A 27720-nucleotide genomic window follows, 5' to 3' on the forward strand; every position below is an offset into this window, starting at 1 on the left:
GGTGGTGTTACTCGTGGGAGCTTCTTTACCCAGCGGCTGAGGCGTTACACTCGCTGCAGGCACAAGCACATAAAGTCACATGCGCAGGTGTCGCTTCGAAGTGGCACGCGGCGACAAACAAAAGCAGTACACGCTGCGCACTGTACACTGCGTAGAGGCGCACAAAGGTGTGCTACAGAAAAGTATTCTACATGTGCGTACACTACATATATGTAGGGAAAGGGGGACCAAAATGACGAGCCAAATTCTGTGCTCGCAGAGCCACCTCTCGGTTGTGTGTTTCGTTTAAAACATAAACTTAAATCAACAACTCTCACCTCTTCATAAAATTGAACATAGAAGCGTTTATAAAATAAAAAAAAAAAACTAATCACATAAAATCTAAAAAAAATTAAATTAAAATGAATAGGATTAAAAAAATATATGAACTTTTTTTTTTCTCTCCATTTGTGTAATTTTATGTTAACCTCGCAAATCGTTCATTTGTAAGTGAGCACACGCACGCATACGTAGGTGTGCATACTTGTATGCGCGTTTTCTTCCTTCTTTGTAAGCGGCGCCAGGCGCAGCTGTGTCACGAAGGGTTTGAACGAGGAGCGCTGGCAAAATACAAATTGTCCGTTTGATCTATCCCCCTTGTGCCTACACCACAGCTACACGGGAAAACGAACTACACCTCGCAAAAAAGCTCTAATTTTAAGAAAACCAAATGGACATTAACAGCAAGAAAAAAAGTATTTACTGCTACAATGATCGGAGCCAAAACAACTGCAGTGGGAGAAGTTCCCAAGAAAGCATTTCAAGTTTGGGGGACTATTTAAGTAATAATCAAAATAGTAATGCAGGGAAAATAAATTTCATGAAAAACTACTTTTGGTTTTTTCAAAGGAATAATAATTCTAAAAAGAATTCTCATGATTCCATTTTTTACGAAATTAAAAGTTCTGATGGAAATAAAGCTAGTAATCATCAGTTAGATGCAGACAGCGAACATGTAATGGATAACCCGGATGGGAATAGTAACAATTGTGCAGATTCCAAAGGGAACTCACTTGGGAAAATAAATGAAGAAGACAATGGAGTATCCTCCATGAAGTCCTTTTATTCGATTTACGATTACACGGACGAGAGTGACTACAACACGTTGAGGGAGAATGAGCGAGATGACTTGTTCTATCAGCAGAAGACCTTTGAACCAGTCGCCAATGACAGGTGCCCCGAGAGGGAGTGCGCGCGGAACTACATGCATATATACGACACGGACAGTTCGCGCAGCGATAAAAGCAGCGATAAAAGCAGCGATAAAAACAGCGACAAAAACAGCGATCGCGGCAACGATGACGGCATGTACGGAAGCAACGATGGGAACAGCGATGCGAACAGCGATGACAACAGCGATGGAAGCAACGAGAGCAGCGCGGATGACACGAGCGGGGGGAAACCTCAGGGCGGACGACACAAAACACTCCCTACACAAACAGGACGAGGCCAGACCAAACAGGGGCCCCAAAAGCGAGATAAGAAAAAAAGAGCAAAACGGACACCCCAGAAAAAAATGGAAGACCAAGTAAACAGCTACAAAATAAAAAAAGGAAAAACAAAAATACAGTACGTCGGAATATCAGCCATCCTGAAAAAATATATATACATTACAAAGAACGAAAAAATATTATTTTTTAAAAAAAAATTAAATAAAAAGAAAATCCTTATGAGGAGCAAAATTAAGAAAAGGTTCAACCGCTGTAGGACATTTTACTATTTACAGAGGAAGCAAAAAAATGCAGTTGGGAGGAAAAAAAAAAAAATGAACAAGTGCCATTTTTTCAGATACTTATACTACTGTATGCTGAAGAAGAAGCTGCAGACCTTTTACAGGTCGAGAAAATTGAAAAGGCTAATGAAGTATGTGTCAAGTCAGGGTTGGAGGCGATCTTACATGAGTCAGTTTGGGAGGGGCAGTTCCAACGACGCGCTAAGGGGTGCAACCCTGGAGGAGAAGCGCGCAAAAGAGCGTGCAGATGTAGGCGCGGATGTAGGCGCAGATGTAGACGCAGATGAAGGCGCAGATGAAGGCGCAGGTGTAGACGCAGATGTAGACGCAGATGAAGGCGCAGGTGTAGAGGCAGACGTGAACGCACACGCAGGGGAAAACACTTCTAACCCCTTTACGGAGACCCCTTCCCATAGCGACACCAACAAGGCGGAAGGATTTGTTTCTGTTCGCAGCTGCCCCAAGAGCCCCCGCCGGGATGGGCAAGGTTCGTCTATGTACCGGCTCAGCAGCGGGAGCAGCACTCCAAACTCGGAAGGGCAGCAATTGAAATACAAAAAGAAAGACACAGCATATGCAGACGTGGAGAGCTACTCCGATGTGTGCATGGACAACTCTCTGGAAAACAAAACGGGGTATCACAAAATGGAAAGGGGAGCAAAGGAGGGAGAGGAAGCAAAGGAGGGAAATGAAGCAAAGGAGGGAAATGAAGAAAATCACCACCACGTAGCAATCAAACAAAGCCACACCTGTGATCATCTGCAAAATGGAATAAAAAACATGCCAACGTATGACTGCTATAAAAATGAGGAGGAAGAAATTTCAATCTGTGCCAACTGCAAAGATGTATATATCGATTATGTAAAAAATCAAAGAGAGGAAAATAAAAAAAATAATTATATGCTCTCGGAGGATATAATAAGCTTAAAAGATATTTTCCTATCGATAAAGGAAGAACACATTCCCGGTGTTCATCCGGAAGAGGAGATGAACGACGTGATTGATTTGGTCAAATGCAAAAACAGACACAGTGATGTTGGAAGGAGTTCATACGGTAGTGATTACCAACAGGAGAGCTTCAAAATGGATTTCAGTATAGACAGGGAGGTACACTCCTCAGGAGAAATGATCCCATGTGGTGGCAACCAAAATTTCAGTAGCGAAATTGTTGGTGGCACCTCCAATGAGAGTATTGAAAAGGCAAGTGTTCGTTACAGTCAAGGAGAGTGCGCTGGGAAGACAGACAGTGAGTCGTCATTGGATGGGATTATTAAAAATTGCTGTGGGTTCAACGAGGAGGGTAGTAGTATGAAGAGGATAGAAAGTAAAGAAATGGGGAGTGAGTTCAGCGGGGAGGAAGATATTGTTAAGGTTAAGGGGAGTAGCGAAAGTTGCAGTAGTCCCAGTGAGGAGGAAGCAATAGAAAAAATGGAGGAAGAAAGGCACGAAAGTTGCAGTGGTTCTAGTGAAGAGGAAGCAGTAGCAAAAATGGAGGAAGAAAGGCACGAAAGCTGCAGTGGTCCCAGTGAAGGGGAAGCCATTTCGAGCAGGAACACACGCAGCGAAAGTTGCAGTGACTTGTACAAAGGGGAAGACGCAAGCGGAAGCAACAGGAGCAGAAATATTTCCCTCAGCAGCAGCAGTAAGGAAAGCTACGACGTCAGCATAGGGTACATCGAATCCTCCTTTATGGAGGAAATACGCGGAGGGAGAAGGGATCACGCGGAAGGTAGCAAAGGAGGTAGCCAGGAAGGTAGCCACGAAGGTAGCCACGAAGGTATCCACGAAGGTAGCCACGAAGGTAGCAACGAAGGCAGCAACGAAGGCAGCAACGAAGGCAGCAACGAAGGCATCCACGAAAACGATAGCAGCGGCTCCAATTATAGCCTCAGTATATGCCAAATTCGATCGCGGACAAACAGCCAAAGTGACACTGGGGAGGATGGACCAAGTGACGCTTCAGTCAGCGCAGAAAAGTGCGACCAACGTGAAGAAAAGAAAAAGGAATCCCATTCGGACGATGCAATTAACAAGGAATGTTTTATTGGCACGATAAATTTGGGGAGAGAGGAAAATGTGCACTTGGAAAGGCATCTCCACGTGGGAAAGGAGTTGCAAAATGGGGGAAGCGACTCACTAGAAGAGCAGGAAGTAGAAATGGAGGAAGAAGAGGGAGAAGAAGACGTAGAAAAAGTGGAAGAGGAAGTAGAAGTGGAGGAAGAGGAGGAAGATGAAATAGAAAAAGTGGAGGAAGAGGAAGTAGCAAAAGTGGAAGAAGAGGAAGAGGAAGAGGAAGAAGAAGAAGAAGAGGAAGAAGTGGAGGAAGAAGAAGAGGAAGAAGAAGAAGAAGAGGAAGAAGTGGAGGAAGAAGAAGAGGAGGAAGACAATGATGAGGATGACGCAGAAAAAATGGAAGAAAAAGTGGAAGAGGAAGAAGTAGATGCAGAACCACGCGATACGCGCAAAGTTGTTAACTCCGAGGAGGAAATTCAAAACAATATGGAAATGGAAATAAGAAAAAGCATCGAAGAAATATTCAAGACGGTTATCGACAATGACATTCTCACGGTGGGTTCCGAGACTAAAAAGTTCGATGCGTTCTGGGATGCGGGGGGGGAAATAGGAGACGAGGAGGACATACTTAAAGAGGAGATGGCTGACGAGGTGGATGGCAAGTCAGATAACCAGCATGGGGATACGGAAAATGAGGAACATGGAGAATCGAGTGAAGAGAAAGTGGTCGAAAAGGAGGAACCGAGTGAAGAGAAAGTGGTCGAAAAGGAGGAACCGAGTGAAGAGAGACTGCTCGAAAAGGAGGAACCCAGTGAAACGGCAAATGACGAAGAGGATGAAGAGGACGAAGAGGACGAAGAGGAAAAAGACGAACCTGGACAAGCGGAAATTGGCGAATTGGAGGAGGTGGTACAAAGGGAACCGGCGTACGCGGAAAACCAAGCACTAGATGATAACGCCAACGAGGTGGTAGGTGACGTGGTAGATGAGGTGGAAGCCGACGAGACAGTAGCGGAAGACCTAGTAGCGGAGGACCTAGTAGTAGACGACTCAGCAGAGGAGGAACTACCCGAGGAGCACGGCGACAAAGTGCTTCTGAGAAAAAATGCCTTCTCCTTCAACACGTACAAGAACAGAGAACTCCGCCACGGGTTCAAAATGGAATCACTTAGCAACTTCTTCCACTCGTTCGAGGGCGTGAATAGTGAATACGCGGACACGGGCACAGAGGAGGAAGAAACGAAGAAGGGAAATCAACAACAGAGAGGGAAGCAAAAAGGAGCGAAAAAAGGAGCGAAAAAAGGGACTAAAAAAGGGGCTAAAAAAGGAGCTAAAAAAGGAGCTAAAAAAGGGACTAAAAAAGGGGCTAAAAAAGGGGCGATAAAAAAAACGTCCAAACGAGAGCAAACCCCAACGAGCACGCAAAGCATGCAAAACGAGTCAGACGCAGAAGCAGACTTCAAACTGAACGTGCAGACCTCGGTAGAGGCCCACCAACTGTACTCACATCTGCAGAACCGTATCATGAAGGATTTTAAAAGGGGTTGTCTGAAGAAAATGAAAAAAATGTTTAACAAGAAGTACAAGAAAATGGAAAAGGACATTTCGGACAACATCAAAACGATCGTGCACAACTTTAGCAATCGAGATGAAGCCCTCGAGGGGGTAATTCAGTCTGTCGCTGACCCTGACGCTGACTCTGATGCTGACTCTGACGCTGACCCCGACGCTGACTCTGAGCCTGACCTTGGCCCTAACCCTAATCCTGACACTAACGTGAAGAGATCGCGAAGGAAGGCTCGAAAGAAACCTCGGAAGAAGCCTCCAAAGAAGGGCAGGAAGAACCCCCTAACGAATGTACACACCGATGGGCATTGGGCGCAAAGGGGCACAGACCTTGGAGCGAAGGAAGAGACAGCGCTGTCCGTAGAGAGTTCTGTCTGTGGCTCTCCTAGCTGCTCCATCGTCACGGATAAAAAAGGTGTTGATATTGGCGAAGCAAACAGGGGTAGGCACATACGGCATGCAGTTTTAAATGAGAACGATCGAATGGACAGCTCAACCGGAGAAGTGTTTAGGGGCGGCGAGGCGCAGGTGGGAACCCCCAAACAGGACATCTGTGGTAGCCAAGATGGCTTGCGTCTAACGCATTCGAAGGAGAAGCAGGAATGTCAGCAGAGACAGCAGGATTTGCAGACAAAGCAGGGTCTGCAGACAACGCAGGATCTGCAACCTGTGGAGGAGACAACTGAGCAGACGGAGCAGGCCAATCAACAAACTGTGCACGCTCCTCAGGGGAGTAAAAACAACCGCCTATCGCTCAAATGTAGAGATGAATCGTTCGAACGGGAAGACCATCCCGGGTACGCACAGCGTGAAAGTAACCAACTGCAGCTGGACGTTTCAACCACCAATGGCTCCATGGACCGGGCGAAAAACTATTTCCTGCAAAAATTAAAATGCGAAAAAATATGTCTAGTAACGAACAAACTAGGCAGCAAAAGCAAATTATTTAATCAGATAAACAGCATGACGAAAAAATGTATCGCAGATGTTCTCATCCAGAAGATGAACAGCCTTCGTAGGGGTAAAACAGTATGGGATGCTACCACAATGGAGAGAAAAACACCCATAGGAAGTAATCCCCTTAGTGAGATCAAATTAGATGGTAAGCATACGATGCTACTTCTTCACAAGGATAGCAACAAGAAAGCAACACATCAGTCAGATAAGGTAGAGGAGAATAACCCAAATAATTATTCACTTGAGAGGTATGAAGCAAGACTAAAAGGGGAAGACAACACACAATTGCGAATGGATAAAAAATTCAAGGAGCTCCATTTCTTTAGCAATTACAACGAAAGGAAATTAGACTCGTGTCAGCAGAAACTGAAACGGGTGGCCTTCCTAAACTACGTGAAACATAAGTTAAGCAAATCGAAGAGGAGTGAAAAACGTTTGAGTACCAAACAGGTGTTGAAATGTTATCGCCCATGTAGAGGAGGCATGGTACCACATGTGTATTTTCCGGGAGGGCACCCTAATAAAAGCAGCATCATTACTCATGGGAGAATTAACAACGTACAAGGTGTTAATCATGCTTATTGTCTCAAACAGGGGGATGCCTATCAGAAGAAGGGGCCTTATAAAGAACAAGCAGATGGAAATTTTGTCCACTTATATTTCCCTCACTATGCAAATAGCAACAGGAGTAGGATTCCGAAGAGCCTGTGGATTACCCCAAATGCAATTTTAAAAGGTAATCATAACAACGTCCCATGCATGGTGCAGAAGTGCCCTGATGGGAAACTCGTCCCCTATATAGTGAACCAGCAGAATGGGCAACAGGTACTTGCACAGTGGGACTACTATCCCTTTGAAGGGGGAAGCAGTCCCGACATAACTTCCAATAAGATAAATAATCACCACATTTGCCTCCGCAAAAAGGATGGTACTCGTTTGAATGGTTACTACGTTCACTCGGGTGACTCACTCGGGGGTGCTCCGTCAAACGAGTGGGACTACCACTTCGAATTCCTTCAGAACAAATTCCAATGCAAAGGTGTAAGTGGGGAATTTCCCAACGGGAAGGTCAAGATGCTCGTCAATAAAAATAATCACATGATCAACAAGTATAGGAGGTGCAACCGGAGAGACAAATGCGGCGCGTGTAGGGAAAACCGTGTAGGACCCGGGGCACACATCAGGGGGGAGGCCTACAGGGGGGAGGCCTACAGGGGGGCTGCTAACCACCGCGCAGCTTCCAACAACCGCTCAGCTTCCAACCACCGCTCAGCTTCCAACCACCGCTCAGCAACCAACCACCGCTCAGCTTCCAACCACCGCGCAGGGAGGACACATCCGGACACGCCTTCTCCCGAGACCAACGGCGCGCACACCTCGGCGAAGCTTCCTTGCGCGAATAGCCAAAGGGCAAACAATTTGAAGGACAGTAGAGGCGCGTCAATTTTCCTCGGCTACGCTGATGCGAAGCACCAAATGCGTGGCAAGGCGGATGGGGCAAATCGTGTGGTCCTCGTGGATTATAAGAATGGCTCTTTGGGGGAGAAGGGTGCGAGGAGGTCAAGTCAGGAAAGTCAGATGCGTCGATTAGTCCATGCGGGTCAGGCGACCAAACCTGGCATGCCAACCCGGCAAGGGTCACGTCTCCAAAGGGGAATGCCAACCCAGCAAGGGTCACGCCTCCAAAGGGGAATGCCAACCCAGCAGGGGTCACGTCTCCAAAGGGGAATGCCAACCCGGAAGGTATCACTCCCTCCCGAGCGCATCCTACGCACGGGGAACTTCCCTACGAGCGAAATGGACGGTACCACCAGCTTCTACACCCAGTCACAGCTGTACAAAGACATGACGCTCAAAACGAAGAAAAAAAAAAACAACCTCTTCACCGTAAATCACAACGTACTGCAAACGCCCCATCAGTATGATGACCAGAGGAAGCGCAAAATATGCTGCAACATGGGCGAAGGAATTTTATGTACAAACACTTGGCACAGGGATGAATCTGACTCGAAGAGTTGCATTTTGAAAAACATATGTAGTGCATATGATTACTTTAGCAACTCGAACGATGTACGGACACAGGAAAGGGGCGCCACAAAAAAGGTGACTAGCGCACATAACGCGATTGACTCGCTCAACATGATTAACTCGTTCAACGCGACTGACTCGTTCAACGCGACTGACTCGTTCAACGCGACTGACTCGCTCAACATGATTAACTCGTTCAACGCGATTAACTCGCTCAACACGATGGACTCGCTCAACGCGACTGATTCGCACAATACACATAAATATCACGTGAAGGTAAAAAAAATTTGCTCCAGCCACAGAAATCAAGAAGAACAAGTGTGGGAAAATGAGGACAGTTTTAAAAATGTCCGTTTTTGCAACGCGCATGACATGAATTTTAAAAAAATGGCACTTAAAAATAAAAACATTGAAAGCTTCCACATTTGCTCCATTAACTCCTCGCGCGTAGACGAATTCGAAAATGTGAATTATCACCATCAGATGGAGAACATTTGCATATTTCGAGACTTCTGATCTCCTTAGGGATTTCCTTCCTTGGCTCTGTACTCGCTTTCGATGACGTAGACCTGCGGTGAAGAGGAGCGATGTGTAGTAGGGGCACATTTGCAATGGGGGAAGTGATTGCACATTTGGGGGACGTGACTGCACATTTGGGGGACGTGACTGCACATTTGGGGCAAGCGATGCTCAGTGGTGACCGCTTCACCGTGGCCGCTTTGCAGCTGGCCTTCTGGGTACCTTGTCCGATTTGTGCATGATGAAGTTGCGCTGGGGGCAGGGGATGACGATGCTCATGTTGTTCTCCTCGTTGCAGCGGTAAATGCCGATGACGATGGAGCCCTTCTTGAGGTACTTCTGCAGAGGGGGGGCGGCGGAATCGCGTTGAGGGGGTGCAACATCGAGGTGGTGCTACTTCGAGGTGGCGCCACACCCGAGCAGTAGCACACGTTGTGGCTGGCCACACTTCCACCGCTGCGCTGGAGTGCTATGGAACCCACCTGAAAGAGAAAGAAGAAATTCCTGGAGTGGTACTTTGGGTTTATGCGCCTGAGGAGCAAGTCAGATTTTATCCTCTTTGAGCTGTCCGCGTACGTGCCGTTTATGAAGGCTTCAATGGTGCCGATACTGAGCGAGTTGTTCTTGATAGGGAAGGTATACCCAATGAAGTGATAAATAAGTTCATCGATGAAGACACTGGCGGAAGTGAATTGTAAAAAATACAAATAGAAATAATAATTGTCCACAAAAATGTGCTCAATTTTTTTGTAAATATTTTCCACAAGCAAATTCCCATACTTAAAAAATTGTATTTGTTTTTTGTAATTTTCGATGAAGAGCAAACTATGCGCCTTGTTCATATTCATCACTTTGTTTTTGTTTTTTTTTAAAATGTCGATATTTGTATACACATCGTTGTTTAAGTACTGGACGGAAAGTGTGTTATTTAGCTCTATGAGGAGGTAAATATTTTTTTTCCTCGTTTTTTTATTTTTATCATTCACCAGATTTTTATATGCTTGGTCCATTTTTTTTTGCACTAGTTGGACATTCACAGCATGGCTGTTTCCCTGTTCAGCATGCCCACTTTGAATGCTCCTTTTTTTTGTCATTTTTTTTTGGAGTAAATAATTATCATACCCTTTTGATTTCTTACTTTCTTCGCGTATGTAATAATCCACCAAGGCATCGTTAATGTCCCTCCTCCGAAAAATATTTTGTATGTTGTTAAAGATGATGAGTAGATCACTGTCGTTATGTTCACACATGTACTCAAAGTAGTTAATATTTTTGGCCTTTTCATTATACGATATGATGTTATAATGGGAGTTCAACTTTAAATAATTTTTAAAAATGACGCATTTTTTGCAACGCAGGATTCCTGCGAGGATTAAATTGTACAGGGACAGCGGCGACTTCTGTATGTAGCAGATGCTGTACTTGGCTAACTTATTGTTGTGGATGTACGACGGAATTTGGTCGCTCAGGATGACGATGTTGTGTCTCCTCCGCTTGTGCAGCACCTTCAGGAAGGTGTTGATAGACTGAGGCCAGTAGATCAGGATGATGAAGTCGTCGTGCGCGTGGTGGGCTTCTCTGCCCGGTTTGTGCAGCGGCCGGTTAACCGCTTTGCCCGGTTGGTCCATCGGCTGGTTAACCGCCTGGCTAGCTTGCCCCTCTCGCCTGATGCGGAAGAACTGCAAGGCCTGCAAATAATTGTCGACACGAAGGATACTCAACACGGGATTGAAGTAAACCCCGGGTTGACCTTTCAGCTTGTTCATCTCACTGCAGTAGTGGTGACCAGCACTGGGTTCCGGCTCACTCTTGTATTTCCCCCCCTTTGAGGAGTCACTCTTTTTAATCTTCACATAGTCTATACAAGTCAACCAGTCCAGTTCCACCTTCTTCAGGTTTTGTATTTTCTGTAGAATGTTATACTTATCTGTGAGGAGAATAAATTGCACATCTAGACAGGTGTAAACAAAATGAACAGGGTTTAGGATCACCTCGTTGTACTCATTTATGATGCCTATGAGGAAGGCGTTGTAATTCATGAACATGTACTGTACGATGGTGATAAAATGGAAATTGAGAAAGCTCTCCGGTAACTTAATTTTGTATATGTTGTATTTTATTCCTTTCATATAGTGCAAGTAATTATTGTACGAATTGTAACACATGTTTTCATCGAATTCGTGAGATAGGAAACTTCTGAATGGTACTTTGTTTTTTGTCCCTCCTTGGGTAATGCTTTTCACTCTTTTCAGGATCGATGTGGATGGTCTGCTACTTCTCTTCGTGCGTTGTGAACTCTGCTCTGTTGTATCCCCTGTGCGGACGTCAATTTTGTAGAAATTGCTCTCGCGGGATTGCTTACCGTTGGGGTGGTCTCCCTCGGGGGATCGCTGGCTCTTTTTTCCACTGAACAGGTGTAGCCATCTCGAGGGGAAGCGGCTCCGTGTGTAGGGTTTGTGCAGAGTTTGCTGTTTGTGCAGAGTTTGCTGTTTGTGCAGAGTATGCTGTTTGTGCAGAGTATGCTGTTTGTGCAGAGTATGCTGTTTGTGCAGAGTATACTGTTTGTGTGTTTCGCCTCGCCTGTAGCGATCCCCCCCTTTGCATGTACTTGGGCGGGTGGACGTCCCCGCAAGGTGGTTCTCCTCCCGATCGCTGGCGCCCCCCTCAGTGGAGGAACCAAAAGGAGGAGTCTCCGGATTGACTTCCTCCTCCAAGTTATCAAAATATTTGCTCAAAATATACGTGTGCTTAGATTTCAACTTCTGTGGTGTATTTATAAAAAAGAGAATAGTGAGGAGAAACATACCAGGACAGTCATCCAACGTTTTCGCAAAAAGCTTCATTTTCAGTTCGTTCAGGCAAATAATATTCCGATTGCTCCGTTTGAGCAAAATGTTATTATTACACATATTGTTCAGGAAGATAGAAATATATTTATTAAAAGGTCCGAGGGAATTAATTTCGTTATACCTTTTTAGAGTCTCCATGTCGTTATTTATGTTATGGTGTGTATTCATGACGTTGTTGCATATGAAAATTCCACTACTGAAAGAAATTATTTTTTTTATTTTGAGTGGAAATGGTTTATTCAAATCGTAGAGACAAAGACTGATTTGACAGGACCCTTTTTTGTTCAGCAGACGAATGATATTTAAGTAAAATTTAACTGGAAGACTTGTTAGAAAAATAATTTCATCTAAATTGTTGTACGTGGATTGTAACTCATTAATGATCACATAGAGAGCTATCGGCTTCATGTGACCTATGATGACAAAATATCTGGCACCAATGTTTGGTATTTTTCCATATATTTTTTTCTCCTCTACCATATGGTTCTTCAGATACCTTATTTTGTAGTGTATATATGTGAATGTCATAAATATGTAAAAGGTATGTGTAATTTTGGACTGCAACGTGTAGGGGAAGCATGTCCCTCTTCCCATAGCTGCTGTGGTCACGGTTTGCATCCCAGAAAAAACGTAATCATATATTTGATAGTCCCCTCTACACGGTTGCTCAATTAACAGGTGGATACATGCATAGGTATATATCACAACTAAAATTTGAACAGATAGTGTAATCACTGGGATGTTTATCTTGTTATGGTTGTTACTCTGGCCAAACAAATTTTCTATTCGTAAAAAATTCAGAAAGCGAAATGGACACGTCAGGTATAGCCACCCATGCTTCCTCAAGGGACAATTCGTTAAGTACGAAACTAGTAGGTAGAAAAAAGGGCTATTCAGTAAATTTAACAAAAACCAGAAACTTAAAATATGTTTCGCACAGAAAAAAAGGAAAAATTTTATACATACGTCGTACAGGATAAAGTACTGTATATACGCTTCGATCCTTGTGAAGAAGGCAGGGATGTATTCCGTATTCCAGTTAAACATACCCGTGTCGGTAGCCACATTATTCCTTCGTAGATGCTTGTACACGTTAAGCCAAGCGAGATTCAACATGAGAGTTATCAACAAATCGGAGATAATGAATGAAGTATTTTTGCAGAACTTTACGAAAACTACTTTTATATTGATTATAAATTTGAGGAATAAATTATGCCACCTGGAGAAATCTGTGTCCTTTTGTACATGTTTATTTCGATCGTAGAAGCTGTGTAGTGTGTACTTGTTCGTGTTTGACTCCATTTCTGGGAAGTAACTAGTCTTCCATTTGTTGATACCTCTCCTTTTGTGCAACATATTGTTCAGCATGAAGCACCTGTACTTTTTTTTGTTCCTCTGGAATCGAATGCTTTCCTCCGTGCACTCTTCGTTTTGGATGTTCAGATACTTGGTGTCGTAGAGAAACGATCCTAAGTGCTTTCCTTCCTTCTTCTCCTTTTTCTTCCGCTTCTTCGAGTAGTCCCGCGCGTTGCCCCTATCGAAGTTAGCCCCATCAATGTTCTCCCCTTCCTCCTCCGAGCCGTTCAGCTCGATGTACTTGATAATCCGGTCCTTCATCTTCAGCGTTTTCCTCCGGTCGTTCAGGCAGATCTTTTCAAACTCCTCGCAGCTGTCTATGATGTACTTTTTGTTCTTCCCTGCATTCTTCAACACGTAATCGTTTATTTCGTTTTTGCTGTACTTGCCTCTTTTTCTCCCTCGTCGTCTTTGCCCCTGCCGTTGCTTCGGGGGGTTCGCTTGGCGATCCTCCATGGGGGTACTTCCCCCCATGGGGGCACATCCCCCTGAGGAGGAGCCCTCTTCGCTGGACTGGCCCTCCCCGCTGTAAAACGTGTCGATTCCCCCGCCAGACAATCGCCTCCCCCCCCGCGAGTACCCACGGCCAAAGTTCACCTTTTCGAAATGGTCCTGGTTCATATACAAAAAACTGGTGTCCACCAAATGGTCGATCTTTAAATCCTTATCGTTGCTTTTCCTTCTCAGTGAATCTTCCTTCTTCAAAGAGTACGAGTAAATTTTCTGCTTCCTCGTTTTGTAAAATAGGGTATACTTTATCGAGTTGGTTATCTCCGGCAGAATGGCTAGCAAGTACGACACGACGTATATCAGGAGCAGAGCCAGCAGACTTGAATACCGAATGGAGACATCATATATTGACATGAAATCCAGGAAGAAGTAGGAAGACCCGATCAGCATGGCCACAAACACGACCCTCTCGATCAGCGTGCGTATCATTATCATGTTGTCTCTCGTTTTCCATCAGGTGGGATGCCCTTTGCTCTGCGTGCTCGCCGGAGGAAGTATCTAAGAAACGATTCCGTGTGCCTCCAGAACGGCCCCTCTCTTCCCCCCTACATAAATGAGTGTATCAACTGGTGACAGGAGCACATGGAACTCCTGGCACGAAAACCAAAAAAGAAAAACTGTTATCATTAGATGAGTGGATTTTTTGTGGCACCTTTCCCCCTTAGTGTGTCACACTGGACCGAGCTTCACATGCGAGACCTCTCCCGCGACAGCCAAGGCGGGAACTTGTTCGGACATTCGTGCCTTCGAGCAGAAGCCGCACCGGCGCTCGTCACCCAGGCGGAAACAGATTGCCAAGGGTTAAACCATAAGGGTAGGCAAAAAACGAAAAAAAACAAAAAAAGATAAAAGAAACGAAAAAAGGATAAAAGAAACGAAAAAAGATGAAAGAAACGAAAAAAAATAAAAGAAACGAAAAAAGCTAAAAAAAACGAAAAAAGCTAAAAAAAACGAAAAAAGCTAAAAAAACGAAAAAAGCTAAAAAAAACAACGAAAGAAGGAGTAAATGTATCTAGCAAGGGGCTTAGCCAAACGCCGCTAACAAAAGGAAACAACTTGGGGTTACTCTCATGAACATGTTCTGTTAATGCCCAATTTAGCTTCGCCCCTAAACCTACTATCCCGTCGAATTAAGCGTTACGCCTTTTAAAATTGCCCCTTACATTGTATAGGAGTTTTTTTTTTTTTTTTTGTACACACTCGGAGGGGTGAGTAGATATACAGGCAAACTATAAAGAGTCATGCAATTTGAGTGACTCGCGGATCGTTTTTCTTTTTTTTTTTCTTTTTTTTTTCTTCCTTTTTTCAATCTTATCACGTTTGCAATTTTGTACACGCATCGAAGAAGGTTACTTTTCCGAGTTTCCCACTTTTAACACAGTTGTAAGTTTAACAAACGCTCGTGTGCGCTTCTTCCCAATTCGTAATTTTCCTATTTTTGCCTCTTGGGTTGGTCCCATCGACGAAAACTCCCATCTCGTGGATGCGTCACTGATAATGCTACTTGTTCAGCTTATGCCCAGTGAGTTACCACCTCTGTTGCTCCACTGACAGGTCGAAGAAAGTTAAATAGGTAGACCCCCTTTTGCATAAATGAAGATGCATATTTACTCCGGTTAAACTGCTTCGTTCAATTTTTAACGTCTCATTTGGCGACAAAAATTTTACAAGTACAGGAGTACTGCTCCAAAGAATGTTAATATTTGCGTACGCATAAATATGCGTGCACGGGGAATGAAAACCCTATCGTGGCATTTTTTTTTTTTTATTGCAAATTGAAAACGTGTTTGGTGATGTGGGCCCACCTGCGCAAGCGAGGACGTAGGCGCAAGCGTACCAACACACGCATATGAGCATGTGTGCACATGTGCCGCTTGTATGGGCATAGAAAAAACCTTTCGCATTTTTCCTTTTTTTCTGTTTGGCACATCAGTAAGGTACATGGGCCAACATGATCCACACGAATATTAAAAAAAAAAAATAAATAATTAATTTGAAGAGACAGACAGACGGGGAGACATACGAGGGGGGGGAGAAAAAAACGAATAGTTCAGAATCAAAGGAGCACAGGGGCATACGTGCGTGTGCATCGGCAAATACGCATGCTCCCTAGGACAGCACGGCCAAAAACACACTCGTCGGCGTGAGTTCGAGCGCGCTGTTAAATTACGTGCAAAAAAGGGTAATGAATAATTTTTACAGTCACGCAAGGTGGGCATGGACTTGTCCGCGCGCTGCACCGCGGGAACGACGCTCCGCTGCAAATGGGCTAGGCGAACGGGTCACGCGGGGGAGCAGCTAACCTGCCGCTAATTACGCAAATCGCCGCTGGTCACCGCTAATTAGGCTAATTACGCTTGTCACCGCTAGTTACGCTAACTACGCTGATCACCGCTAATCACGCTAATCACGGTAATTGCGCTAATCGGCGCTCGCGCGATGACGGCGTTCCTAGCTGAGGTAGTAAGCCAGCAGTATCTTGGTGGACTCGTTGAACCCGTGGGCGGTGGCGGCGGGCTCCTTCTTGGATCGCACCTCGTGGAAGTAGTTGCGCACCTCCTTGGCCAGGACCTTGCCCAGCTCAACCCCCCACTGGTCGAAGCTGTTGACATTGAGCAGGTATCCCTCGGCGACAACTCGGGATTCGTACAGAGAGAGCAGCAAGCCGCACGTGTAAAAGTTTAATTCATCAAACAGTAGCAGAGTGGAAGGTCGATTTCCTTGAAAAACTTTATGTGTTAGCAATTCTGGAGCCATTTTTCTTTTGCTCGTTTCATTTTCTTGAGCTACCTCTTGTAAGCTTTTCCCCATGGCCAAAGCATCAGCCTGCGCAAAAAAGTTAGTCATGAGTTCATCATGGTTACTAACCTTTTCACTAGGGAAATGTAAAGGGAAGTGTGAGTATTTGAAGCCGATCAATTCTACAGGAATTATTTGTCCTTGGTGAATTAACTGATAGAAGCTATGTTGTCCATTGGTCCCTGGTTCTCCAAAAAATACCTGACATGTGTTATAATTAATAAGCTTGTTACTTCGGTCCACCGTTTTTCCATTACTCTCCATGGATAGCTGCTGAATATGAGCAGCAAATTTTAGCAGGTTTTGAAAGTATGGCAAAATGGCTACATTTTTACAATCCAAAAATTGGTTGTTGTAAAAACTCGTTAGCGCTAGGAGGATAGGAATATTTTCTTCATACTTTGTTTTTAAAAAATGTTCATCCATATCGTGACAGCCATTGAGGAACTGCCTCATATTTTTATAACCAAATGCAATGGAGAGAGGTAGAATACCTACTGCACTAGTTACAGAGAATCTCCCTCCTACCCAGTCCCAAAATTCAAATACGTTTTCTCGCATTATGCCAAATTCGTCCGTCAGTTTTAAGTTTGTGCTGACTGCAACCATATGCTTACTCAATTCTTTTTCATCCTTTATTTTTAAGCTTAGCCAATGTTTGATAGACCTCGCATTCAGCATAGTCTCCGCTGTTGTAAACGTTTTGGAAATGATCACAACGAGTGTGTCCGTCTGTTCAATGTTGTGTACAGCCCTGTTGATATCATTTGGATCCACGTTGGCCAAAAATCGTATATTAATTATTTCGTCTTGATCATAATCCATATCGAAATTACTATCCGCGTCATTTTTGCATCCCCCCTCATCGTCTGCCTTTTTTTTTTTCTTCTTCTTCTCCTCCACCGTGGTATTATAATAGTAGTACTTCATCGCCTCGTACACAAACTCCGTGCCAAGGTATGATCCTCCTATACCTATACATATTAAATTTTTAAACTTGGTATTTTTGCAAGTCTTTGTAGTTCCATTTCGAATGCTATCTGAATATGCTTCAATTTTTTTTAACACGTCATGTACATTTTCAAGAATATTTTTTCCATCCATTACAATTTTGTGTGTATTAATTTTTTCAATTGGTATACGCAAGGCTGTGTGAAGGACGCTTCTATTTTCTGTCATGTTCATTTTTTCCCCTTTAAATGTCTTTTCGATTTTTTCCTTCAGCTTAATTTCCTCTGCGTACTCAATTAACTTGCTCAACGTCTTTGCTCCATATCTTTGGCGAGACAAATCCATGTAGAAATTCTTAAACCTTTTTATTAGCAACTCTGACCTCTCTTTATCCTTCAGATATTCCTTCAGGTTTACTTTCTTCTCCTCCTCGCTCAGGCTCACCAGATCTTTGTAGCTCTTCAGCCCGGTCACGTCCATGGTTACGGTGGCGAAGGAGGGAAGTGGCGAAGGAGGGAAGTGGCGAAGGAGGGAAGTGGCGAAGGAGGGAAGTGGCGAAGAAGGGAAGTGGCGAAGAAGGGAAGTGGCGCGGTGGAGCGGTGGAGCGGCGCGACGTCACAGTGGAGAGGTGCAACGTCACAGTGGAGCCGAGCAACGTCACAGTGAAACGGCACAACGTCACAGTGAAGCGGCACAACGCCGCTAAACAACGTCACGGCAGATCAAATGTTCGATCAAGTAGAGGACAAATCCCTTCTTCCCACCTTCGCCAACGCGTTACCGTGCTGAGTGGATGGTAATGCTTGGAAGGGAATTCGTGTCCGCGTGGTGTCACCTAAACACAGGCATACATACGTGTTCGCATTTGACGTGGTGGTCAGGGGCAAATTCCCGTGGGGGCAAACAGAACAATGCTATTACACCTATTTCGGTTTTCCCCGCGGAGGTGGCTCGTCCGATCAAATGGTAAAAAATTGGCAAACAAGTTGGCAAAAAAGGTGCCAAAAAAAGTGCCAAAAAAGGTGGCCAATTTTTGGCAAAAAATAACGAAAAGGGAAAGTTACTAATGCAGTTATCTTAGCGCACCAAGTGAAGGGATGCTCGCTTCCAAACACACACTCGGGGGGACATGCAAGCACGCGCTGCTACATATGCATAAGTACACAAATGCGAACGTACGTATTCGCACTCGTACACGTGCACGTCCGTGTGCCTTTGCGGGTTTCCAATTTGAACATAAAAAAAAAAAATTTGTTCTTCTGATTATGTAACACCGCCAAAATTGCAGCGACGTACGTGAGCAATTGGAAAGGGCTCAAGGGGTGATTTCCTGTATCGTTAATATTTTTGCACTTTTCCCTGGTTGGTCGAAAGTGCGATTTGCTCGCAAGCTTTATCGTTCATTTCGAGGTTGCAAACGAATGACAGTTGTTCATTCCTCTATGCTATGTATAAGTTCTCACCAAACAAATATGTACACGGCTGGCAAACGAAAAAAAAAAATATATATAGGGAGTTCACTTTTCTTAACTCCGTTCTGTTCCTTCGCTGGAACGACTTGTGAGAGTTTCAAACGTATGCGCCAAAAGCAGAGGTGCTGACCAAAGCTCGCGCTCATGTAGTAGCTGTCACGCAGGTATGGATAGATGTTTTACGCAAAAGGAAGCAAAATATACTTTTTTTTTTTTTTTTTTTTTTGCAAGTTCTCACATGCAGCAAATTTATAGCAACTAAAGCTGCGTAGAGGGTGTCATGCAATTTTCACCAAAAAGGTGAACTTGTAAGAAATGTAAATAATTGCGACGAAAAAAAAGAAAATAATTCTGCCAAAAGTTTGTAGAAGTTTGTCAAAAGTTTGCCAAATTGCCAGTTTTCCGGTTTCCAGAATTCGACAAGTGTTCGCCCACTTACGCACGACAGGTTAGGCACATTATAAATTTAGTAGTCAACGTTGCAAGGGGGTGGGGGGTGAAAAATAACTGAACTCTTTCCCTTGCGAAGTGGTATATATAATACGTGTTCTTCTCTCGGCGGTCACGCTTTGGCGTAGCGTTGCCAAAATATTGCCGACCATTAGGAGAAAAACCGCCCCCCCAATTGACGAAATATGTGGCTAACCTTCACACAAAATTGGGGCAAATTTTACGAAAAATTCGAATATATTTAATGCAAATTCGATGTAGTTTGTTCACCCTTATTTTTGTTGCTACTCACGCGGCTGCATTCCGCTTACCGCTTCTGCTCTCCCGGAGTGGCAATACTATTCGCTACACTGACACATTTGACGGCAACGAATAGGCTGTGCCTTTCACCGGGGCTGTCGCGAGTGCGCGCGGCGTTAACACCGTCACGTGATTGCTGCAGCTGAAAGGTACGCTTCTGGAGTGTTGCTTAAAAAGTTACGCTAAAAAGGTTACTCTAAAAAGTTACGCTAAAAAGGTTACTCTAAAAAGTTACGCTAAAAAGGTTGCTCTAAAAAGGTTACTCTAAAAAGTTACCTGATAAAGTTACGCTTCGAATGCCACTAGTATGCCATGCTTTGCATCCGCTTTGCCAATTGGGAGGAAAAAATACATTCATGTCTTAACTGCGCGAAGGAAAAAAACGTTTTAGAGAGGGAAGTGCAAGTTAGCTGCAAATTTACGCCCCTCAGCTTTCAAATTTAGCTAGTGCCATTTTACCCCTCCTATGTTTAAAAAAAAAAAAAATACACACATATAACATATAAACGCTAGCGCCTTATTTTGAAAGGAATGTCTTCGCAGGATCCAAATAATTTTATTTTAAATAAATACAGCCATAAAAAAAAAAAAAAATCCCTATTCGCTCCTGTAACCTTCATTTAAATGGAAAAATTGCCAAGCTGGAGATGGTGTAGCATATACCTCCCATTTCATTTTTCGCAGCTGTGCATTATATTCGTCCCTGCCGCAAATTGGCATATGCATATTTAAGTGCCTAAAAAAATGTAAATTTCTTTTTGTACGCATAACCCCCCGCGTGCGTTTCCATGACCAGGTACTTCCCCCCTATTGCATTTTTCGCTACTTCAAAAAAAAAGTAAAAAATACCGGCGCGGTAAGTCCCCTGTATAATCGAAGAGGAGCGTGCGCAAAGGACATCCCACTTTAAAAAGGTCGCGCAATTACGCCTTTGAATAACAGCAGCGCTTATGTACCCTTATGTGTACGCAAACATGCGCGTGTGATGAGAGAAACTGATACAAGCGTGCAGCGCGTACATTATATATGTACCCCCCTCCAACAACGCGCGCAAAATGAACCAGTTCCTCCTCCGGCGCTGCCAAAAGTTCAAACCCTTTGAGACATTCAAAAGGTCCAAATGCCTAATCAACAACGCGCTGAGTAACAAAAACTTAAAATGGAAGACCACAAACGAGTCGTACTGTGAGTACATACTCACGCCCCAGGAGGAAGCACAACTAAGACAAAATCATTTTCGCATAATTGCAAGCAGCGACATAAATGTAGATGGGCATGTCATGCACGAAGGCGTTAAAAATTATAAGGACAATATGAACACCTCTACATACTACAAAAAATTAAACTCCAATTTGAATCACATCAAAAGTGACAGCAGCCTCTTTGGCCACTATTATGTGAAAATTTTAAACAGTCTGATGGAAAAGGTTCGGGATGTTCCCCTTATAAATTACCTGTACAACAATATCGTTTTGAGGTACAGAGTAAATATTCACGTGTTTGTTTCTCCACTGTACGAAAGAATAAACAATGAAAAACTGTTTGTAAAATTTCAAATAAACCAAAACGACGTTCGTCAAATTATGTACTTCTTATGTATGCACGTGTGGATTTATTGCGCCAAGTTAAATACGATGAATAATCGATATTTAAAGATTCTTCTGTGGGAAATCATATGGGACTATTACAGGGCATTACTCATCAAGTACAAAATTTCTGAGTTCTCTTTCAACACGTATTTAATTAATATGCAAGAATATTCCCTAGGCTTTTGCATCGGGTTGGATGAATGCATAGGAAAAGAGTTCTACGCGGGAAATATTTGCAACTTACTTTTTAATCACATTTACAACGAGAAAGACCAGTTTAAGAACTCCAGAGAGTTAATAGACTTAACCGTTTACTGCATACGGATGTACCACTTTGTTCGCCAGTTGCCCGAGGACAACTTCACGCACGCGAGGTTTACCTGGCCGGACGTGAAGTAGGCTTTCTCAGCCCTTCAAAATTTTTAATTGGATTAAAGCGAATTAAGACACATTAAAGCGTGTTAAAACGCATTAAAGCGTGTTAAATTTAATTGGACTGATTTTTTTTTTTTTTTTTTTGTGCATGTATGTGTGTACATACAGCTAGCCACCGACTCCCCCCGCACACTTTGCAAGTGCATACTTTTCCCCATAGGAGAAAAAAAAAAAAAATGCTAAAATGGCAACCCCGTTGGGGCTTAAAATCGTCGGGGTAAAATCACACGTAAGAAAACCTCGATAAAACGTGCAATTTTTGCTTTTTTTCTGGCTAGCTGATGTGCCCCCCAAATGCATTATGCCTGACTTGTTCAGGTAAATTCGCATCCACAGTTTGTGACATCCGCAGTTGGACACATGCGCCGTTCGTCGCAGTGCATGTCCGCACGTGCGCCTCTCCCGGTTAAGTGCTAACCGACTTCACGTGGATATGCACGTAGACATTCTGGCCCCACAGCTGCGTCAACTTGTAAGACACATTTCTGCGCATGTTAATTATAAGCTTGTTGTGAACGCCGCAAATCATTTTAGCAACCTTTTGGCTTTTCACAACAATTTGATATTCAATTATGAGGGAGTTGTTCAAATTCACACACCATGACAGCATGTTGTGCTTGATTTTGTAAGGGACGTCCTTATTAAACCAACAATACAAATAAGTGTTAATCAGCTGTTCAACGACTTGTACTTTGGTCAAAGTTGTGTTGGAGTCCTTGGGGTACACCCAAAATTGATTTTTCGCCTTAAATTTGGCTATATAATCCAGTAATTCTTCAACACCTTTGTTATATTTTGCGGAAATAAAAAATATGTTGTCAAAATTCCCGTTGCTCATAAATTCCTTGGCCCGCGCATTGGCCCACTTATTGTTTGTGCATAAGTCTACTTTGTTCAGGACGAGTATGACCGGCGGGACCAACTTTTGCTGTTCCCATTCACCATTCGGCGTGTTCTTACTGTCTACATCATTGTTGTACGATTCAATAATTTTTTTCCTGTTTTTAAGTAAGTTTTCTTTGACACTTTTGTCGCTATACTTGGCCTCTTTTTCCATTGCGGTGGAGAAGTACTCTACGAATTTTTGCACATTTTTTGGGGAATTTTCGTAAAGTTCTTCATTAGTGGAGCCGCTATTCAAATCGCTTTGCGGTTTTCCCTTCCATTCGAAATGTTCCTCCTGCTCATTGTCTTCACTGGGATGGTTAAAGCTGTAGTGCTCCGTTTCCCCCTCATCTTCGCTCCCACTGCTGTATGCTTCTACCTTTTTGGGTGCTAGCATTCGTATTATGTTGAGCACGTCATGTGTTGGCCTCTTCACAGTGTCCGCAATAAATAAAACCAAGTCTGCTTCCTCATACCCCTTCCATGCATAACTCACTAATTCTTTACAAAACTTTTTTTTCTTATGTGACGGGACAATACCAGGTGAATCGATAAAAATTAGCTGAACGTTGTCTTTTGTGTATATTCCTTTTATGTCCTGTCTGGTGGTATTAATTTTTGGCGAAACTGCTGAAATCGTTTTATTCAAAATGGAATTTAGGAGAGAGCTTTTCCCTGCATTGGGGGCCCCAATTAGTGCCACTTTTAGAAATTTCGGATTTGCCGGCTGTTCTGGTATCTTCCACATATTCATGTAGGCACTTTTAGGTATAACTCCTCTAGTTATATTTGGGGGGTAATATGTGCTTGCGCCTTTTTCACTGGCCTTTCTTTCCTCTCCATTTCTGGCCCCTTCACCTTTGATCCCTTCATTTTTCGCCTCCTTAATTTTCAACTCGTGCGACAGCGGCTTCGCCCTTATGTATCTTTCCAAAATGGAGAAATTCCGCGAACTGAAAAGTGGGGTACATTTGGGCTTCGTATTTAGTGGGCCAAATAGGTACCCTGCACATTTCAGCATTTTGATTTGTACACACTGGGGGGGGGGACATGCACAACCTGTGTGCGTTCATTTGGTGGTTTCTTTTATTTGGGGGAGGCCACCGGACGCAGGTAGATCCATTTCGGTTTCACCCCAAAAATGAGAAAAAAATGAGCATAGGTGTCTCCTTTTGTTACCCTCCCCGCTCGTGGAATTTTTTACAGTGCTCCTGCGTTGCTGCGTTGCTGTGTTGCGGTTTGAGGATTGGCTGACTGATGCACCAACCAGGGATGTGTCGTTTTGCAGATTTAGCCAGACGGTCTATGAGGACACAACGCGTGAAGATGAGCTTCACCAATTCCCCTCCACACTGCTAAGAATTTTTGGTGCCCCTAAAACGGGGTTCCTCTTTTGGAAGCAAAGCCCAGGTTGAACGGTTGAGCATTGGGGTGGTCAAAATAACGGAGGAAAAAAAAAAAAAAAAATTTATTAACAACCATGTGATAGCACTAAAATGCTGAAGTCCTTGAAAAGGAGTGAATCGAGTTTTTCCTTTTGGCACTTCATTATATGAGGAAAGATAAATAGCATGTGCTCAAAATGGTTCATTTGCACTGGTGCGCGATTGCGTAAAGGGTTTGCCAATGCTATAGGCGACGTGAGGTGATGTCCCGCCCGCATGTCACATTTTTCGAAAAAAAAAAAAATTCAAAACATATTCTTTTCGATAATTACAAGTTTTTTTGCCTTTCCGCTAACTGGATGAACTTCTTTGGGTATAAGCACTTTCCCTTTTTTTTGCGCTGTTTTGCGTTTTCGCAAAGGGAATGCCGCGTTTTTCAAACCTGTACATACAAAGCTCGTGATGAACTTTTTCCACTGCGTCGTGATGACAACAGGGAAAAGGTGAAAAGCCGTTTTTCTTCCTCCTCTTTCGTTTTTTACATCAAGCGATTAGGATTTCCTTCTACTTATGGCAAAATTTACGAAAGCGTTAGGAGCTCATTCCATTTTTTGTATGCCACATTTTTTTTTTCCTCAAATAGGGGGAAAAGGTTAACAAGCTCAGACATATCGTTTGGGGAAAACCAAAGGTGCAAAAAGGAGGGAGAACTATCCGTCCAATGGGTGGATAAAAAAACAAATTTTTTTTTTTTTTTTTTTTTTTGTTCTACTATCCCATTTGGCCCATTTAGACATATTACATGTTATGCTAAAAATATGTGATTATTCCAAAGTGTTTTTTTTTTTTTTTTTTTTTTAACAATTTGTGTGATTAAAAAAACTTCCACCCCGTGCGCATAATAGAACAGTTCTGTATATGGTGTTGTATTTTTTTTTTTTTTGCAACAGAATTTTGCGCACTTTGAAAAAATAATTTGCACTTGGAAAGTCTAACTTTAAAATACGCGCATTTATTTTTCTGATGGCCTTTTTGAACGGAAAGGCTGTGGGGAGCAGCGTTTTCGCTTTGCGCTGGTATTTTGTTCGAATTGGCCTGCGAATTGGCCTGCGAGGTGGGGGGAAAGGTGCGGCACCTCGCACGATTGGTGCTGCGTGGGACGGTGTTACCAGGCGTTACGGCGCACTACGGGACGCTACGTTATGCTGCGTTATGATACGTATTTCTTTTTTTCCTTTTTTTTCTTTCTTTTCTTTTTTTTCGTTCTTTTCTTTTTTTTTCTTCCCTTTTAACCCCCCCACTTTTCCGCATTTTGCCACTTTCTGGTGCAATTCCGTTTCATTTTTGAAACATACGCGAAAGGACACTGTTGTTACTGACCGCTTTTCACCCCTGCGATGGGATTCCTTTCTTCAACGCACAAATGTGAACACATTTTTTTGACAATTTTTACGATGCACTAGGTGCAGACATGTAGAAGGGGCAAAGGAATGCGCGCCGGTGGAAGGCGGTAGAGAGTGGATATTCCACTTGGGCAAGATTGCCACATGGGAAATATCGAACTGGAGAAACATCACCGTAACGGCATTACTGCGTAGCATCGCAAAGCTGTGACTACGAGGTGCCATGTTCCCGAAGAGTTAACCAAATAAATGCGTGGTGCACCTCAAGTCGCCCGCCTCTAAAAGGCCAAGCATACGATTTGCAGCCGATCGTGCCACTCGCTGCGCTTTTTTTTTTTTTGTTAAAGAGGTTGCTACGGGCGCCAAGCAGGGTTAATTCAAAAGCGCTGCATCGTTTTCCGTTGAACAAGCGCACAGTTCGGACGCGATTATCCTATCCATTTTTTTTTTTTATCCTTCACTATGCGCTTAAAGCATGGTGGCCCATTTCAATCAGCCAGTTCTCATTTCAACCATTGCTTTCCGCAGGAGCGTGGCGGCTCCGCCGCGCGCGTAAACACCCACGTGTGACATTATATATTTGCATATTATATTATATATACAAATGTATGGCATGTATAATATATACTATATATACACTCATTTTTTGCACTTCTCCCACCCCCTTTTTTTTTTTTTTTAAAAAACATCTGTGTTCATTTTATCACTATATAGTGCAAAGAGCGAACGGCGTCACGTCGTCGTGCCAGCTACGGGGGTATAATATATATATACATCTTTGACTTAAGTTAAAACTTACTACTTTTTACTTACACGTGGGTTTTCTTCACATGAGTTTTTTTTCCTTCCGCTCGTCTGGAAAAAAAACCGCAGCAAAAAGTAGCGATGCGACGGGAAAGGCATTTTTCACCCCTTCAGAAATATTATCATCCCCCCCATTTGAACATATCCCCAATTTTATGAAGTGATATAATATCATATTTAACACTCTACATGGATGTTATCCGTGTAACCCTTCGCGTAAGACTTGTTCTTTGCGTGCGAGTTTCTTCCTAACGGCATTCATTTCGCATTTATTCAAATCCCCATATGTGCATGGAATACACACACAAGCTTGTACACATGTAATCGTCTATACACACATGGACATGTAGCCATTTTCTGAGCTGCTTCCCCGAGAATTTTTTTAACGCGCGCGTGACAAAACTTCCGTGCAATGTTTTGTGAACAATTTTTGGTGGGCCTTAAGTGGTAAAGAAGAAAAAAGGTCTTCGCCGATTGGAACACTCGCTTCTCATTTTTCACTACTCCATACGCATGTCCCTCAACAAATTGATGGTACCTGCTAGGCGGAAGCACCTCGGGCGAGCAGCCACACAAACGCACGCGTAGGTACATACGTACGTAAGTGCATACGTGCACATGTGCACAGCTCAAACATATTCTCATGCGTCTCACCAGTTCTGCATTTGACTTAACAACGCGCTTTTTCTTCCAAACACGTGTAGGATAAAATCTCGCGTGCCTTTTGGCGAATGCCGCCAAGTTGAAATCTTTTACGAGTCAGCATCTTAACAGGAAAAAAAGAGATATCACCTGTAGCCCGTCACAACTTTTTTCGTTGACCTTTTTTTTTTTTTTTTTTGTCCTTACTTTTCCCTTTTTACGATAGGGACAAAAATGCAACGTTGAGCAAAACAGCTGTGCCTGCCGCTACACTCGAAAGTAACTCCTTTATGTAACACAGAACCTTTTGGAAAATTGTAAATTCGTGGAGCGAAATCGGAGGAGCAAAATCGGTGGAGCGAAATCGGAGGAGCAAAATCGGTGGAGCGAAATTGGTGGAGCAAAATTGGAGGAGCGAAATTGGAGGAGGGAGTGCATCACTGCGTCAGCGAGTCAGCACATGTGCACAATTTTTTTTTTTCCCTTTGTGCAAGCATTGCATACAAAAAAAATATCACGTTGAGTGCATACGACCATTCAAAGTAGATTTACAAACGTGTAGCAACAAAATGCCAAGTTAGAAACAGGCTTGCGTGGGGTTTATTTCCGGGCAATCATCCTCGCGAGCATATTCATATTTTTAATGTGCTTACGTATGGTACATCCCCTTGTGAGCCAAAAGAGTGCAGTCCTTGATCCTCCCCTGTGCGCATAGAGATTTGGCGCTAACGTCACCCGTGGGGCGTTCCTTCCGTAAGGCGTTTGGCACGATTGTTGGCGTGCTTATGTGTGAGCTCAACGGTCATCATCAGAACGCTCAGTAGTGCGCTCACCAGTGAGCTTACTAGTCAGATTACCAACGCGATTACTCGCATGCTTGCTAGATGCTTATCACCATTTCGTTCCTTTGCCGCAACGCAAAGCATACTTTCACACACCTCAAATAATTTTTTTTTTTTTATCCCATAGATTTGTTTTTTTTTTTTTTTTTTCGTTAGGTAAATATACCGAGTTATTGTATTTTCCATTCCTGCCT

General features: G+C 43.5%; 5 protein-coding genes across 5 annotated transcripts; 2 read left to right on the forward strand and 3 right to left on the reverse strand.

Annotated features, from left to right (window-relative positions):
- Window positions 1-709: 709 nt before the first annotated feature.
- PCYB_132270 (hypothetical protein) lies at window positions 710-7710 on the forward strand (the record flags this gene model as incomplete). Its single annotated transcript, XM_004224251.1, has 2 exons — window positions 710-7425; window positions 7635-7710. 2 exons carry the CDS (start codon window positions 710-712, stop codon window positions 7708-7710), a joined length of 6792 nt encoding a protein of 2263 aa, XP_004224299.1.
- A 1007-nt stretch (window positions 7711-8717) lies between these two features.
- PCYB_132280 (hypothetical protein) lies at window positions 8718-14004 on the reverse strand (the record flags this gene model as incomplete). The annotated part of the gene is made up of 4 exons (XM_004224252.1): window positions 8718-8904; window positions 9077-9193; window positions 9337-13078; window positions 13415-14004. The coding sequence occupies 4 exons, from the start codon at window positions 14002-14004 to the stop codon at window positions 8857-8859; spliced, it is 4497 nt and encodes a 1498-aa protein (XP_004224300.1). The 3' UTR covers window positions 8718-8856.
- A 2016-nt stretch (window positions 14005-16020) lies between these two features.
- Window positions 16021-17799, reverse strand: PCYB_132290 (glucose-6-phosphate isomerase; the record flags this gene model as incomplete). The annotated part of the gene is made up of 1 exon (XM_004224253.1): window positions 16021-17799. One exon carries the CDS (start codon window positions 17797-17799, stop codon window positions 16021-16023), a length of 1779 nt encoding a protein of 592 aa, XP_004224301.1.
- Window positions 17800-20596: 2797 nt separating this feature from the next.
- PCYB_132300 (hypothetical protein) lies at window positions 20597-21523 on the forward strand (the record flags this gene model as incomplete). The annotated part of the gene is made up of 1 exon (XM_004224254.1): window positions 20597-21523. A coding segment is annotated over one exon (927 nt), but the record flags the coding sequence as incomplete, so codon positions are not given.
- A 449-nt stretch (window positions 21524-21972) lies between these two features.
- PCYB_132310 (small GTP-binding protein domain containing protein) lies at window positions 21973-23403 on the reverse strand (the record flags this gene model as incomplete). Its single annotated transcript, XM_004224255.1, has 1 exon — window positions 21973-23403. A coding segment is annotated over one exon (1428 nt), but the record flags the coding sequence as incomplete, so codon positions are not given.
- Window positions 23404-27720: the final 4317 nt, after the last annotated feature.

The sequence above is a fragment of the Plasmodium cynomolgi genome, chromosome 13, assembly GCF_000321355.1.
Source record: "Plasmodium cynomolgi strain B DNA, chromosome 13, whole genome shotgun sequence".
Lineage (NCBI taxonomy): Eukaryota > Apicomplexa > Aconoidasida > Haemosporida > Plasmodiidae > Plasmodium > Plasmodium cynomolgi.